Source organism: Carcharodon carcharias, chromosome 20 (genome assembly GCF_017639515.1).
Source record: "Carcharodon carcharias isolate sCarCar2 chromosome 20, sCarCar2.pri, whole genome shotgun sequence".
In the NCBI taxonomy this organism is placed as follows: domain Eukaryota; kingdom Metazoa; phylum Chordata; class Chondrichthyes; order Lamniformes; family Lamnidae; genus Carcharodon; species Carcharodon carcharias.
Genome location: NC_054486.1, coordinates 19,076,877 through 19,092,493, shown reverse-complemented (window position 1 = coordinate 19,092,493; position 15,617 = coordinate 19,076,877). Strand labels below are relative to the sequence as shown.

The window sequence follows — 15,617 nt, the reverse complement described above, 5'->3', positions numbered from 1 at the left end:
CTTTGGAGGCTACTTATTCGACTGCAATGTGTAACAGGCTTTGGATGACCACCCCACAAAACAGAAAGCAAAGTTCTCTGGCTCTCGGGGGCCCCACTGCAGTACATTACAGGATATATTGGTATAACCATGTGAGAGGTGCCCAATTTGGGTCCTCAACTTGAACACATTACACATGAGCCAGGATTTTATGGCCCCACCCACCCGACGGGATATTACGTTCCTGCCAAACTAAATGGAGATTTAAATGGTTCACTGCGGGGGGATGGGGGGAAGACATGCCGCAGTGGGGCCATAAAATCCTGGCCATGGAGTCTGAAGGAGATGTGAGGCCCGATAGAACAAAAAGATTTTGATGTAGTTACAAGGCCATTTGTCAATCTGAACAGAATTTATGGAAACATCAGGAAAATGAAAATGACATGTGGCGACTGTTTGGCAGTTTGCTTTGACTTGAGCCTGATGATGGATATCAGCACATCAAACACCTGGCTTACCAAAAAATACTGCAAACATCCGAATACTCACCATTTCCACCAAACACGTGGATATCGAATTGTTCACAAAGGTACATCACAAATGTATTTACTTGTGGAAGCAATCCAATGAAGAATATGACTGGGAAACACAATGTAAATGCTGTAAAGTAAAAAGAAAATGCAATTACAATAAGGGCTATGGACATAATGAAAATTAAACTGATATTAGAAAACTGTTTGAGAGTAATACATATTCCATATACCAGCAATTAAGCAAGAAAGCAAATAGAATATCATAATAGTTTTTACACAAGAAGTTAACTAACATGAGCAAACTTTAAATGGATTTTTTAGAGATCCCGAGTTGGTTAATCTTCGGTAAAATGTCCTCAAGTCACTGACCTTCCAAATACCACCCCAATGAAGCTGTATAGACAATAAAAAGATCCCAGGTTCTTTACTGGAATCATTGTTGGCATTGAATATACTCCAGCTTTATGACCAAAATAGTGGAATTATAGAATCATGGATTAGTATAGTATAGAAATAGATTATTCAACTCAAGTTTCTCCATATAAGCCACCTCATCTCACTTTTCAACCTTCCTCTCCCATCGACTTCAATATTCCTTTTTTTAAGCTGCCATCTAATTCCTTCCTAAAAATAAATTAAATGCTCTTTCAATAACAGTTGGCGGGCAAGAATCTAAATTCTAACTAATTGCAAAGACATTTTTCTAATCTTGCTTTGATTCCTCTTTTGCCATCATCTTATATCTTGCTATCTTCTATTTAAATTTGAAAGCAACTGTTACAATTTATATTATAAACCTTCATAATCTTGAAGATCTCCATCAGGCCCCTTTTAACTTTCTTAACACCAGTGAAAAGAAAGCCCCAACTCTCAAGTATCTCTTTGTAGCAGTAATCCCTCAACCTGATAATCGTCCAAGGGATTCAACATCACATCTCTCCCACTGCCACTACCCTTCCGATACTGTCGTGCCCAAAATTATACATCAACTCTTACTACACCTTAACATCTTGCATAAATCCATCATTATCCTTTTACTTCTGTATTCTGTATTTTAGATAGAAAACAAAGGATTTTGCTTGCCTTCTTCTGATTTTATTTACTTGCTCCACCTCTTTTAATGACTTGTTCACCTGCACAACACTGCTCTGCTTCCGTATTCCACTTAAAAACTAATCCTTCACAGTGCACTTCTTTTCCCTTGCTTTATTTAACATTTTTTTTTAAAATTGAACTGTGTCTGCTATCTATATTCCACCCCAACAGTCGGTCTATGTCCTTCTGCAGTCTTCCCCACTACCTTTGACAATTTACCATATGTAAACCTATCCTCCCCACTCCACCCACCAGCCAATTAGGTGTCACCAAATTCCAAATTTTTCCTGTAATTCCTAAATCCAGGTTTTTTTTTATAAATAAGAAAACAGACTAGGGAACAGAATAAATGTGGATGAATTAACAAGCTGTTATCATAAGCCTGGAGCCTCTGAATGGAAACAGAGTCATGGCAACCTAAATATTCCTTTCATCTTACTGTCGGAAAACAGAACCGACTGAATTGTTGTTTATTGCTTTTGACCAACATGTCTCAGAAGAAGTCAAATCATTAACTCAGCTCCAATAATTAGTTCAGATACATGAAAAGATGGTACAAGATCAGCATGTTGCCCTGGGTTTCTTTCAATAAGAATTTACAGAGAACCACTTAATGATATCAGCTAAACTTCCTCGGTTCATATACATAAGCAAATCCTAAACAATCTCCATTAAAGAATATGAATAACACTGCATTTACTCACTACTGCTTTTGTTCAAAGTACTTACATCTGCTATTCCTGTAATGTTGCCTAAGAATCGCAGCTACAAAGCAGCAATCTCAGTCTACATTGTTCCTGTAAACCAGCTGATTTCTCATTAGAAAATACGGGGAATTAATCTGTGCCTGAGCAAATGATCCTTTTCAAGCATAACGTCTAGTAACTGATGAGTTCTACACTGTTAGGAAAAGTCAGAGAAATTAATAGAACCAAGTTGGTAATTCAGATCAGTTTCTTCAATTACAATTAAAATTTAGAACTAATCCATTACTTTAAATCTGCCTACCCAGTTATTACATGCTCAGTTTGCACTATTGCAATTTCACTAACTTTATCTGCTTAACCGTAGGCACTTGTACACAGCCTGTATCACACTGTTCTTACATAAGGCATCTCCACGCCCCTCTGTGTCTTTTTGCTGGGCATGTTGGGTCCACTGTTATGGGGAGACCCAACTGTTAGGAGGTGATGGCAACTGAAGCAGATCTCAAAGGTTTACATTTAAGCACAAAAGATGGCAGAGATGCAGGGTGGGGCAGGCTTGTTAAGAGAGAGAAAACTGAGAATTGAGTCAACATTTGCGTGTGTAAATGTGAAAACCAACTCCTGTATTTGATTTGCTGAGACCAACTCCATCTACTTGACAACATGACGCTAAGGCCATTTTCATAAGTAAATGATCATGTCAGTTTTGCAAACACTTATTCTACAGAGTGCAACTGACATTTATTCTATTGAGTGCAGCTCTCAGAGGAGGATTTAATTTCTCTTATTGTCTTCCCTCCTCTAGTATGTACACACCTTATCAAAACTATGGTAAAGCATGTGATGGCAAAATGTTATTTTGGGTTTGATATTTATACTTTTGAATTTGTTTAATGAGCAGAACAAAAAGGGCAAAGATTTACCCATAAATGAGAACAATTTTGTCTAAGGTCTCCCATCTAGTCATAGAGTCATAGAGGTCCACAGCACAGAAAAAGGCCCTTCGGCCCATCAAGTCTGTAGCCAGTCAAACAAGCACCTAACTATTCTAGTCCCATTTTCCAGCACAAGGCCCAGAGCCTTGTATGCCATGGCGCCCATTGTCTAATGAAGCACACTCTAAGTAAAGACACTGTCTAGATGTGTAAAATGGATACACTTTTACATATGGGAAACGGTACACAGCTGTATAAAAATGCAGCTTTTAGTGTCCATTATCCAGCTAGCAATGATGAAAATTAGCCAGGCACCATCCCAAAACAGGTGTTTGATTTAAAACTTATCAAGTTACTATTCTAGGGCAAACTAAACATTATTGTAATCTTTTCCATCAAAAAAATAACTAAGAGCCTGCACATTGGTATGAAGTGTACACAGCAACACACCAGTTAGAAAGAGAGCAAACAAATTAGCTTAGTTTTCAAAGATCAATATTTCCTTTTAAAATGGCTCCTTTGGGAGCAATACTAAGACAGATTTTAAAGTGGAAGGCTCTTTACATGAATTTTCTATTAGCAAGAAAGCCATAAAAGTATATTGTCAAACAGGGAACTTTAAGAAGCGTGCTCACACTAAAACGGCACATTGAAGGCTGGTAAGCAACATGGTAGTCAGACTGCTTTGGAAAATAAAAAACAAAATCTGCATCATTGTTTCTCAGTTGGAAGGCTGGGTCAGTAGGCCATTTAACTGAAAGGCTTGCCTCAGTTTTGTAAGCCTTTTAAGAATTATCTTTGAAGAAAGATTACAGTATTTTTCTTTTCCAATCTTAATAATCTTTTAATCTAATATTCCTTACCCATGACAAGATCTCTGGCAGAAGTCAAAAGTGAAGGGCTGGTAAAGGCCACTCCGTACAATTTAAATCTTGCTGTTGATGTATGTTTACTCCCGTAGTTCAACAGCCAGATCAGGCCACAGCACACGCAGAAATAGACAGGCCGGCTGTAGGCTATAATACGATTATGACCCTAGGGAAAAATAAAGATTCAATAAATATTATTTTAGTTTAGGTACAGGTTACACTGCAATACTGATATGAAACTGATTGCCAGCTATAGAATGCAAACAAAAGTCAACAAGACCCTTGCTTTGCTACCTAGCTGAAGTCACTTTCTGTCTAACCTAAGAGAGTGCTTGAAGGTTTACATTTATGAGTAGAAACCCCATTGCCAGCTAGTAAATATTTAGTGTTCTGAATGGATCACCTAAGTATTATTTGAGCAATGCAATTACAAGGTATGGGTTTATGCAGTGCCAAACTAAGCAATGCGAGAACAGTTTCACAATGCTGTCCTTTAGCGTCAGATCGGGGCTTGACCTCTGAGTAAAACTGCCACTAGAGTGTTGATAAACAGCAGAAACTGCTGTATGCTGACTCCAAAGTGCCAGGATAACTAGGCCCCAAGATTTTCAAACTGTAATTAACCCAAACATAAATCTCTAACAATTATAAGGAATTATGCATTTTGGTAGGGGAAAATAAATTAAGTATTTGAGGAGGCGGATAATGTAGAGGAAATTGTTCAAGAATAAGCCAAAATTGCCATTTTGAACCAACTTGCAAAATATCTTTACATAATTTTAACAGTTAAGTAATATGGATTTCAATCCAAGGATAGGAGGGAAGAGGCAGAACATTAATTTAGAAAGATGATTATGCCCCAGAAAAATACAAAACACATGGCTATTGAATTTTCAGTCATGCAATGAATTCCCTATATATTCTGCACTTGATCCTGTCCAGAGATTGCAAAAAAATGTGGAATTTGTGACTGCACTTCCCATTTGAGAAAACAGATGCAAATTCCAGCTTTTATACACTCAAAACAATTATATTATTCAAAAGCTGCAATGTAAAAAAGACAGAAATATCTATGTAAACTTTCCATTTTTAATGCCTCAAAAAAAATGGTGAAATAAATCTGACCTTTGCTGGAGCAACAGATCTCAGTGCATACAAATAATTTCATGTAGATTTAATTATATGACCATGTAAATGTTGCTATGCCACTAAAGGGACTGTCAAATAGCATGTCATGTGTCTAATTCTGGGTTTCTATATTTAAAACAAGCTCAATGATTAACTATATCAGCAAGCTAAGAGTGATTACAGGGTTATTTCTCAAGCCATCTAGTCAACTAGTTAAACTTGGTGCTCATCAAGTTGAGGAATGTTGGCGGTTTGGAGGTCAGATATAACAGTCAGATACAAAGTAAAACTGTCTAGTTTGACCCACTATCAGAAAAGCACTTTCCAGTGTAACATTATTTCCCGCATCATAAAACCCAGGATCTGTGTTCATTTGATTTCCTAAATGGTGCTGAGTGAGAGTGAAACTGTGAGGAAAGTAAATTGTGAAGAGGACATAAGGAGGCTACAAAGCAACATAGGTTAAGTGAGTGAGCAAAGATATGGTTAATGGAGTATAATGTGGGTAAATGTGAAATCGTTCATTTTGGCAGGAAGAATAAAAAGGAAGCTTATTATCTAAATGGTGAGAGATTGCAGAGCTCTGAGATTCAGAGGGATCTGGGTGTCCTAGTGCATGAATCATAAAAGGTTAGTATGCAGTTACAGCAGGTAATTAGGAAAGCTAATAGAATGTTATCATTTATTGTGAGGGGAATTGATTACAAAAGTAAGAAGGTTATGCTTCTGTTGTACAGGGCATTGGTGAGACCACATCTAGAGTATTGTGTACAGTATTGGTCTCCTTATTTAAATGAAGATATAAATGCATTAGAAGAAGTTCAGAGAACATTTACCAGCAATGCACAGGTTGTCTTTGAGGAAAGGCTGGACAGGTTAGGCTTCTATCCAATGGAATTTAGAAGGGCAAGCGGCGACTTAATTGAAACCTTTAAGATCCTGAGGGGGTCTTAACAGGATGGATGTGGAGAAGATGTTTCCTCTTGTGGGAGAATCCACAACTAGGGGTCACTGTTTAAAAATAAAGGATCGTTCATTTAAGACAGAGGAGAATTTTTTTCCCACTGAGGGTTGAGTGTCTTTGGAATTCTCTTCCTCAAAAGCCAGTGGAAGCAGAGTCTTCGATTATTTTAAAGACAGAGCTAGATAAACAAGGGGGTGACCTAGGGGTAGGCAGAAATGTGAGATTGAGGTTACATACAGATCAGCCATGATCTTATTGAATGGCGGAGCAGACCCGAGGGGTAGAGTGGCCTATTCCTGCTTCTAATTCATATCTTCGTATGTATGAGTGCGAGAGCGTGGGAGCGTGTAAGTCTTGTGACTGTCTGCCTGTGTTGGAGACTGAGACTGGCCAACTAAGGAGTTATAAACATTGAAGACTGGTTAGGTCTAAGCCAGTGGTACACTCTTGAGGATCTCCACAAATATAAATTTACTGCCAGCAACCGAAACATCAACAGAAATGCTCAGCTAAGTTAACAAATTCAGAAGAAAATGTTAAATACAGAACTCTTGACATACCGTGCTATTGTGTGTGATTTGCCTGGTCCCAGACTAATAAAAAAATCTGGCATAACATTCCTTCACATAATCTTATCTAAAATATATTCACGACAAGTTTACTTCTGAATATACGTTTTCTCCATGGTCCGTGGTATGGTGGAGAACAATGTAGCATTGTTTATAATGTTATTAACTTCCCATTACATATTTCATACACGTGAAAGAATTCAGAAAAAAATAACTTGCCCTAAGGTAAGGCCCATCATTAATAATGACATTCAAAAACACTTGAAGATAATTAAATACTAATGTGCAGTCAGTGTTGTAATGTAGGAAACAAAGCAGGCAATTTGCACACAGCAAGGTCTCACAAACAACAATGAGATAAAAAATGTGTTAGTTTATTTTTATTCTGTGGTGTTGATTGAGGGATAAATATTGGCCAAGACAAATGGACTTCCTCTTCATTCTTCTTCAAGTAATGCAGTGGGATTTTCTACCCATCTGGAAAGCCATTTAATGTCTCAACTGAAAACAATAGCTCCAAAAATGCAGTACTCTGAATAATGTACTGAATTAGAACCATAAAACCATAGAAAAGTTACAGCACATAAAGAGGCCATTCAGCCCACCATGTCTGCATCAGCTGAAAAAACTAGCCACCCATTCTAATCCTGCCTTCCGGCACCTAGTCGGTAGCCTTGCAGGTTACAGAGCTTCAGGTGTAGATCCAGGTATCTATTAAATGAGTTGAGGGTTTCCGCCTCAACCACCAATCCAGGCAGTGAATTCCAGATACCTACCACCCTCTGACTGAAAATGTTTTTCCTAATATCCCTTTTAATCCTTCTACCAATCACCTTAAATGTGTCCCCTTGGTAATTGACCTCTCTGCTAGGGGAAACAAGTCTACCCTGTCTACTTTGTCTAGGCCCCTCATGATTTTGTACACCTCAATCAAGTCACCCCTCAGCCTCCTCTGTTCTAAGGAAAACAACCACAGTTACCTAATATTTCCTCATAGTTGCAATTTTCCAGCCCTGTCAACATTCTTGTGAATCCCTTCTGTACTCTCTCCAGAGCAACTATGCCCTTCCTATGACCAGAATTGTACGCAAAACTCCAGCTGTGGCCGAGCCACCGTTTTATATAGTTCCAGCATTACATCCCTGCTTTTGTGTTCTGTACCTCGTGCAATAAAGGAAAGCATTCATATGCCTTCTTTACCACCTTATCTACTTGTGCTACCATCTTCAAGGACCTGTGGACATGCACTCCAAGGTCTCTCACTTCCTCTAACTCTCTCAATATACTCCTGTTTACTGAGTATTCCCAGTGTATTCCCTTGCTTTGTTTGCCCTCCCAAAATGCATAACCTCACACTCCTCCGGATTGAATTCCATTTGACACTTTTCTGCCCAAACAACCAAACCATTGATATCATTCTGGAATCTATAGCTGTCCTCATCGCTATTAGCTACATGGCTAAATTTTGTGTAATCTGCAAATTACCCAATCATGCCTCCCACATTTAAGTCCAAATAATTAATATATATCACAGATAGGGACCCAACACTGAGCCCTGTGGAACACCACTGGAAACCACTTTCTATTTGCTAAAACATCTGTCGATCGTTATCCTTTGTTTCCTGTCACTGAGCCAATTTTGGATCCAACTCACCACATTCTCTGTATCCCCTGGGCTTTTACTTTGCTGATTGTCAGACAAAATTATGGGCTCAAATCCTGGTGTAGAGCTTAAAACCCATAACCTCCTGAATTAGAGATGAGCGCGTTGTCATGGATAATACACTGTTAATTTGATACTCCTTCAATTTAATTGATTTCAGCACTTACCAATTAGATGGATGACTCAAAATGAATTGAGCATTAAGTGCATAACAATGGCAGTGCTTTTTGGGAGAAATAGTATCTTCATATTCCATGGTTAATGAACTCAAAAGTGAGATGTAAATTATTCAGCAATGCCTTGTTAAGGAATTTTAAATTGTGGGCATGGAGAGGAGATAGCAAAAGGCAGAAAAGGAGCCTATTACAACACGAGCTTCAGGCTTCAGACAGCAAACCAACAGACAATTGTAGTAAAGTTATTATTACAAAACTCATGGGATTTTATTCAAATTAAACTAGCATATGAAGGAATTAGGGCTGAACATTAGTGAAAAATGCCAAACTTGCAATTGGTGCAAACCAGTGATTTTAAAGAGAATCTCACGGTCAGTAATGCTTTGGGAATAAGACCATAAGACATAGGAGCAGAAATTAGGACATTCGGCCCATCGAGTCTGCTCCGCCATTCAATTATGGCTGATAAGTTTCTCAATCCCATTCTCCCGCCTTCTCCCCGTAACCTTTGATCCCCTTACCAATCAAGAACACGTATCTATCTCGGTCTTAAATACACTCAATGACCTGGCCTCCACAGCCTTCTGTGGCAATGAATTCCATAGATTCACCACTCTCTGGCTAAAGAAGTTTCTCCTCATCTCTGTTCTAAACGGTCATGCCTTTACTCTGAGGCTCTGCCCTCAGGTCCTAGTCTCTCCTACTAATGGAAACATCTTCCCCACGTCCACTCTATCCAGGCCTTTCAGTATTTTGTAAATTTCAATCAGATCCCCCCTCATCCTTCTAAACTCCATCGAGTATAGATCCAGAGTCCTCAAACGTTCCTCATAAGTTAAGCCTTTCATTCCTGGGATCATTCTCGTGAATCTGGACCCTCTCCAGGGCCTGAACATCCTTCCTGAAATACAGAGCCCAAAATTGTTCACAATATTCTAAATATGGTCTGACCAGAGCCTTATAAAGCCTCAGCAGCACATCCCTGCTTTTATATTCTAGTCCTCTCGAAATAAATGCCAACATTGCATTTGCCTTCCTAACCACCGACTCAACCTGCAAGTTAACCTTAAGAGAATCCTAGACTAGGACTCCCAAGTCCCTTTACACTCCAGATTTCTGAATTCTCTCCCCATTTAGAAAATAGTCTATGCCTCTATTCTTCCTACCAAAGTGCATGACCTCACACTTCCCCATGTTGTATTCCATCTGCCACTTCTTTGCCCATTCTCCTAACCTGTCCAAATCCTTCTGCAGCCTTCCCGCTTCCTCAATACTATCTGTCCCTCCACCTATCTTTGTATCATCTGCAAACTTAGCCAGGATGCCCTCAGTTCCTTCATCTAGATCATTAATGTATAAAGTGAAAAGTTGTGGTCCCAACACTGACCCCTGCGGAACTCCACTAGTCACCGGTTGCCATCCTGAGAAGGACCCCATTATCCCCACTCTCTGCCTCCTGCCAGACAGTCAATCTTCTATCCATGCTAAAACCTTGCTTCTAACACCACGGGCTCTTATCTTACTGAGCAGCCTCCTGTGCGGCACCTTGTCAAAGGCCTTCTGGAAGTCCAAATAGATAACATCCATTGGCTCTCCTTTGTCTAACCTACTCTTTACCTCCTCAAAGAATTCTAACAGATTTGTCAGGCATCACCTCCCCTTGATGAAACCATGCTGACTTTGCCCGATTTTACCATGCACTTCCAAGTATTCTGAAATCTCATTCTTAATAATGGACTCTAAAATCTTATCAACGACCGAGGTCAGGCTAATCGGCCTGTAATTTCCTGTCTTTTGCCTCACTCCCTTCTTAAACAGGGGGGTTACATTCACGATTTTCCAGTCCTCTGGGACCCTCCCTGACTCCAATGATTCCTGAAAGATCACCACTAACGCATCCACTATCTCTTCAGCTATCTCCTTCAGAACTCTGGGCTGTAATCCATCTGGTCCAGGTGTTTTATCCACCTTCAGACCTTTCAGTTTTCCTAGCACCTTCTCCTTGGTAAAGGCCACCATACTCACCTCTGCCCCCTGACTCTCTTGAACTTTGGGGATGTTACTCGTGTCTTCCACCGTGAAGACTGACACAAAGTACCTATTCAGTTTCTCCGCCACTAATGTTCCCCACTAATATTTCTCCAGCGTCATTTTCCAGCGGCCCAATGTCAACTTTTGCCTCTCTCTTACCCTTCATATATCTAAAAAAAACGCTTGCAACCTTCTTTTATATTACTGGCTAGTTTACCCTCATATTTAATCTTCTCCCTCCTTATTTCTTTTTTAGTTGTCCTCTGTTGGTCTTTGTAGGCTTCCCAATCCCCTGGTTTCCCACTGCTGTTTGCCGCATTGTATGCTTTCTCTTTAGCTTTTATGCTGTCCCTGACTTCCCTTGTCAGCCATTGTTGCTTCGTCCTCCCTTTAGTATGCTTCTTCTTCCTAGGGATAAATTTTTGCTGTGTCTTCCAAATTACTCCCAGAAACTCCTGCCATTGCTGTTCCACTATCTTTCCTGCTAGGCTCATCTCTCTGTCAATTCTGGCCAGCTCCTCCCTCATGCCTTTGTAGTTACCTTTATTCAACTATAATACCATTACATCTGATTCCAGCTTTTTCCTCTCAAATTGCAGGGTAAATTCTATTATATTATGGTCACTTCCTCCTAAGGGTTCCTTCACCTTTAGCTCCCTTATCAAATTTGCCTCATTACACATCACTAAATCTAGAATTGCCTATTCCCTAGTGGGCTCCACCACAAGCTGCTCCAAAAGCCATCTCGTAGACATTCCACAAATTCCTTTTCTTGGGATCCACTACCAACCTCATTTTCCCAGTCTATCTGCATATTGAAATCCCCCATGATCACTGTAACCTTGCCTTTCTTACACGCCTTTTCTATCTCCTGGTGTATCTTGTGCCCCACATCCTGACTATTGTTCGGAGGCCTGTACATCACTCCCATTATGGTTTTTTTAACCTTTGCGGTTCCTCAACTCTACCCACACAGATTCTACACCATCTGACCCTACGTCATTTCTTACTATCGATTTAATTTCATTTCTTACTAACAAAGCAACCCCGCCCCCTCTGCCAACCTGCCTATCTTTTCAAAAGGATGTATATCCTTGGATATTTAGTTCCCAGTCCTGATCCCCTTGCAGCCATGTCTCCGTGATGCCCACCACATCATACCTGCCAATTTCAATCTGCGCCACAAGCTCATTTACCTTATTTCGTATACTGCGTGCATTCAGATACAACACCTTCAGTCCTGTTTTTCCCGTCCCCTTTCTCATTGTTGTCCCTTTATCTGATGTGCTTGAAGTTAGATTCCTAGCCCTTTCCAAACACTCTGTCCTATTTTGTGTTCTGGGGACTTTAATAGTCTCTCCTGAGCGCTCCTTTCTTTTCAGCTTTTTCATAATTTTCTATGAAGTGGAATCCACCCTCCCAACATGCTAGCCTGCTGCTTTGTTTCCCATTAGTCATACTTCTTGGAATTTTACCCATCCCTCCACCACCCCACCCCCCCCACCCACCACCCCACACCACCGCCCCCCCCCACTTTCTAGTTTAAAGTCCTGCTGACCACCCTGTTTACCCTTTTCGCTAGAACATTGGTTACAGATCAGTTCAGGTGGAGACCATCCCAAAGATACAGATCCCTCCTGTTCCAATACTGATGCCAGTGCCCCACGAAATGGAACCCCTCTTTCCCGCACCACTCCTTTAGCCACGTGTTTACTTCCCTTATTCTCGCGTCCCTTTGCCAATATGCACGTGGCTTGGGTGGTAATCCGGAGATTATAACTCTTGAGGACCTGTTCTTTAATTTAGTTACTAATTCTTGATAATCCCCAAACAGGTCCTCTTTCCTAGTCTTACCTACGTTATTTGTCCCTACGTGGACTACAACAACTGGATCCTCCCCCTCCCTCTCCAATATCCTTTCAAGCCGGTCAGAGATATCCCTCACCCTGGCACCGGGCAGGCAACATACCATGCGGGATTCTCGATCCTGCTTACAAAGGATGCTATCAATTCCCCTAATTATAGAATCCAAGTTATTGAGCTAGATTTTGTTGTGGCAAGGCACCCAATGGCACTGCTGTTTTTTGCTCACTAACTTGCTGGAAGTGCGAGTTTGTAATGGTGTAGCAAGGGAAATAAGGCACCGGGTCTCAAGTGGACATGCAAGCAATTATGTAACGTCTCAACAAATCAGATTGAAGAATTGAGAAATAAACAATGCAAGGGCTGGGAAGGAAGTATAAATCAGAATGGGTGACTTCAATGTCAAATTGGGTACTGAAAATGAAGCAAAGAGGTAGAGAAAGATTGGATTAGGAGGGTGAGAAAAAATGAGACAGAAAAAAAAGTAAAAACTTAAAAATGCGATTTTTAAAACCTCCAATAATTAATGAAGCAATGAGAGTTGATACTAGCAATAGATAATTTTCAGTGCCAGATTAGCAGTGATTAACAATTATCCCATTGCTAAAAGGGCACTTATATTTGAAATGGCATCTTAACTATTGTATCTAACATCCAAATACACTGAATGTCATGAAGATGCTATATGTCAATGATGAGGCAGCCAACTTCACAATAATGGCATTTTACTAACAGCGGAGCAGCACAACAACTTTTGGAAATTTGTGTTAACCACACAGCTTCTCCTCATATGAGGCTGCTGTACCATTTATGAATCAATAATGGCAAGTACCATTAGCCTCAGAATTACTTTGATAGAAAAGTCTAGTCTTTGATGTGATATTACAATTCATTTTTACATCAGTGTTGGAAATAGAGATAGTTTAAGTATGTTATATTTCTATTTGTGGGTGTTAGCAATGAGTTTTAGCTTTAAAGTTTAAGTTTGATATGTATTTCTGTATGTGTGTGTTAAGAGAGGTCAAATGGAGTTTTAGTTTCACTTTAAAAGGCTGCTTGCATTTCTAATGAGGAGTTTACGACTGATAAAAGGTAAAGGTAAACATACAAGAGTAGAAAAGCAGTGCTGTTGCCTAGCAACTGGGGGCCAGTTGGGCAGGTTCCTCCCATAGCCATACACACAGAAGACGACAGGCAGCAGTTTGATTTGGAAGCTGTTGGAGTTAAGTTGGTTTTGGAGTTGCTGTCAGGAGAGACTAGAGCAAAGGGAACAGATAGAAGCCCCAAGCTGAAGAAAAACCCCAAAAATCCAAATGAGTGGAAGAGGGGAATGTCCAAAGAAGACCCTGTATTCAAAGGAAGGACAGGAACCTGGGAAAAGGTCCTGTAAAGTGAAGAGTGAGGGGCAGAAAGGCTCCAAGCTTCAGATTTAAAGCGAGAGCAGCTTGCAAGAGGCAAGAAGGTCCAAAGAGACATCTGAAGGCCTGTAACTCTTTGCTATGAACATGTGAAGCGGTGGTATACTGTTGACAGCTGAGAGAGAGAGCATGGAAAACAGTTTGAATGCACGTGGTGGCCCAGGAAAGAGGATCTTCAGGAGAGTTCAAGGCCCTGGAGATGACTCCTTGCAGAAGGCATCTGAGAGAAAGCGTCGGTTTGGGAGGAGATTCCAGGGTGAGGTCTTGCTGAGTGGAGATTGGAAACCCTTGTGTGAAGGACAGGATTCAGTGAGACTGGTTGGCTCATAGTTTGACAAGCATCTGCAGGGAGTTGATGAGAGATCGATCGCATCTGGTTGAGGTGGTATCTGTCACTTGAGGTCAGAATGTGGTGTGTCTGACCACAGGGTACCATAGGTTTACATGGACTGGGTACTTACTGTGTGCATCAAAGTATAAGATAGCTTTTGTGACTTGTGTTATCCTTACAAATCTGTATATTTTGTAAAGGTATAGGAGTATTGTAATATAGTTTATCTTTTCTTGTTGAATAAATGTCTTATTCTTTTGTAAATGTTCATTAGCCAACTCCTGTGACTGTTCAGCAGCTACTTTCCACTTTTCTAAACAAACAGATAAAAGTTAGGATCTATCAAGCTGGATTCCACTCTGGGCTTGTCTAGGGGAACCTCAGCCGGGAGACATAACAATCTGCTTGTTTTCCATTTTTAGCATTCTTGCTTAATGGAAGAGAGCTGGAATACCAGAGCATCATTTTGATCATACCATTTTCACAGGACAACATTTACTGGGTCACTCTCTCTAGGTCTTACAAAGAAAAAGAATGTACCAACCACGCGCATTAAGATTGTGTTTTTTTAAATAATGGTGCTGTTGAAACTATTGCAAGAATGCTTTGGGGTAATTGGTGAGTCTGGCTGCAATAAGGGAGCTCAATCAACTTCATGAGATCCAAGTGGAATTTTATCAACATCGTGTAATTTCCAACGTCAGAACTGGAACTGCTCACCACTTCTGCTTTCTCTCTTTTTGCCTTTTCTCATGTGATTATAATTAAAATTCTAAGTCCCAGAGGCATGCACGCAAAATGCCTTCGATTTAGTGTGGGGAAGCTTTTCACTGATGAAACCTGCTGTCAGCTGACAATGGTGCATCTGCAGGTGGCCTATTAGAGCCTCCTGGTCAAGCAAAGAGGCTGCACATCATTGCCAAGATGCTCCACTGATTAAGACTGCCACAATCAAAAACATGAATGACTGCCAAAGCAGACTGGCCGCATGTTTTAGCAATGCTCCCTCCAGGTTCTTTCCAGGCCTTAAGTGAAAGGCAGCAACTGGTGTTTCTTGAGCATGGTGAAAGGCGGCCCTCCCCTCAGGCCAAGGTGGCCTGGATGGAGGTGGCAGAGGGGGTAAGCCACTAAGGGGGACTAGGAAAACTTGGGTCGAATGCAGGAAAAGGGCGAGTGCCAGAGTCACATCTTCAAGAGAAGTCTCTCATTGGGCCATCAATAATGTATACATGTCAGTGGGCAGCTCTGTCAGAAGAGTGAATGCATGTTCAGCCTTGGTGCCACAGGTAATTCATGTGGAAATGTGTGGAAGTTTGCCACCAGCAGGATGGTTGCCTCATCCTCCTTATGCCTAGC

General features: G+C 40.6%; 1 protein-coding gene across 8 annotated transcripts in view; it reads right to left on the bottom strand.

The window, feature by feature from the left end:
• Positions 1 to 15,617, bottom strand: part of pcnx1 (pecanex 1) — a 296,740-nt gene that overhangs the window by 83,989 nt on the left and 197,134 nt on the right. For all 8 annotated transcript variants that reach the window (XM_041214599.1, XM_041214600.1, XM_041214597.1 and 5 more), the window contains 2 exons: positions 4,113 to 4,284; positions 529 to 639 (listed from right to left, as the gene is read on the bottom strand). In XM_041214599.1, the coding sequence (XP_041070533.1) occupies positions 529 to 639; positions 4,113 to 4,284 (283 nt within the window). The remainder of the gene's footprint in view (positions 1 to 528; positions 640 to 4,112; positions 4,285 to 15,617) is intronic.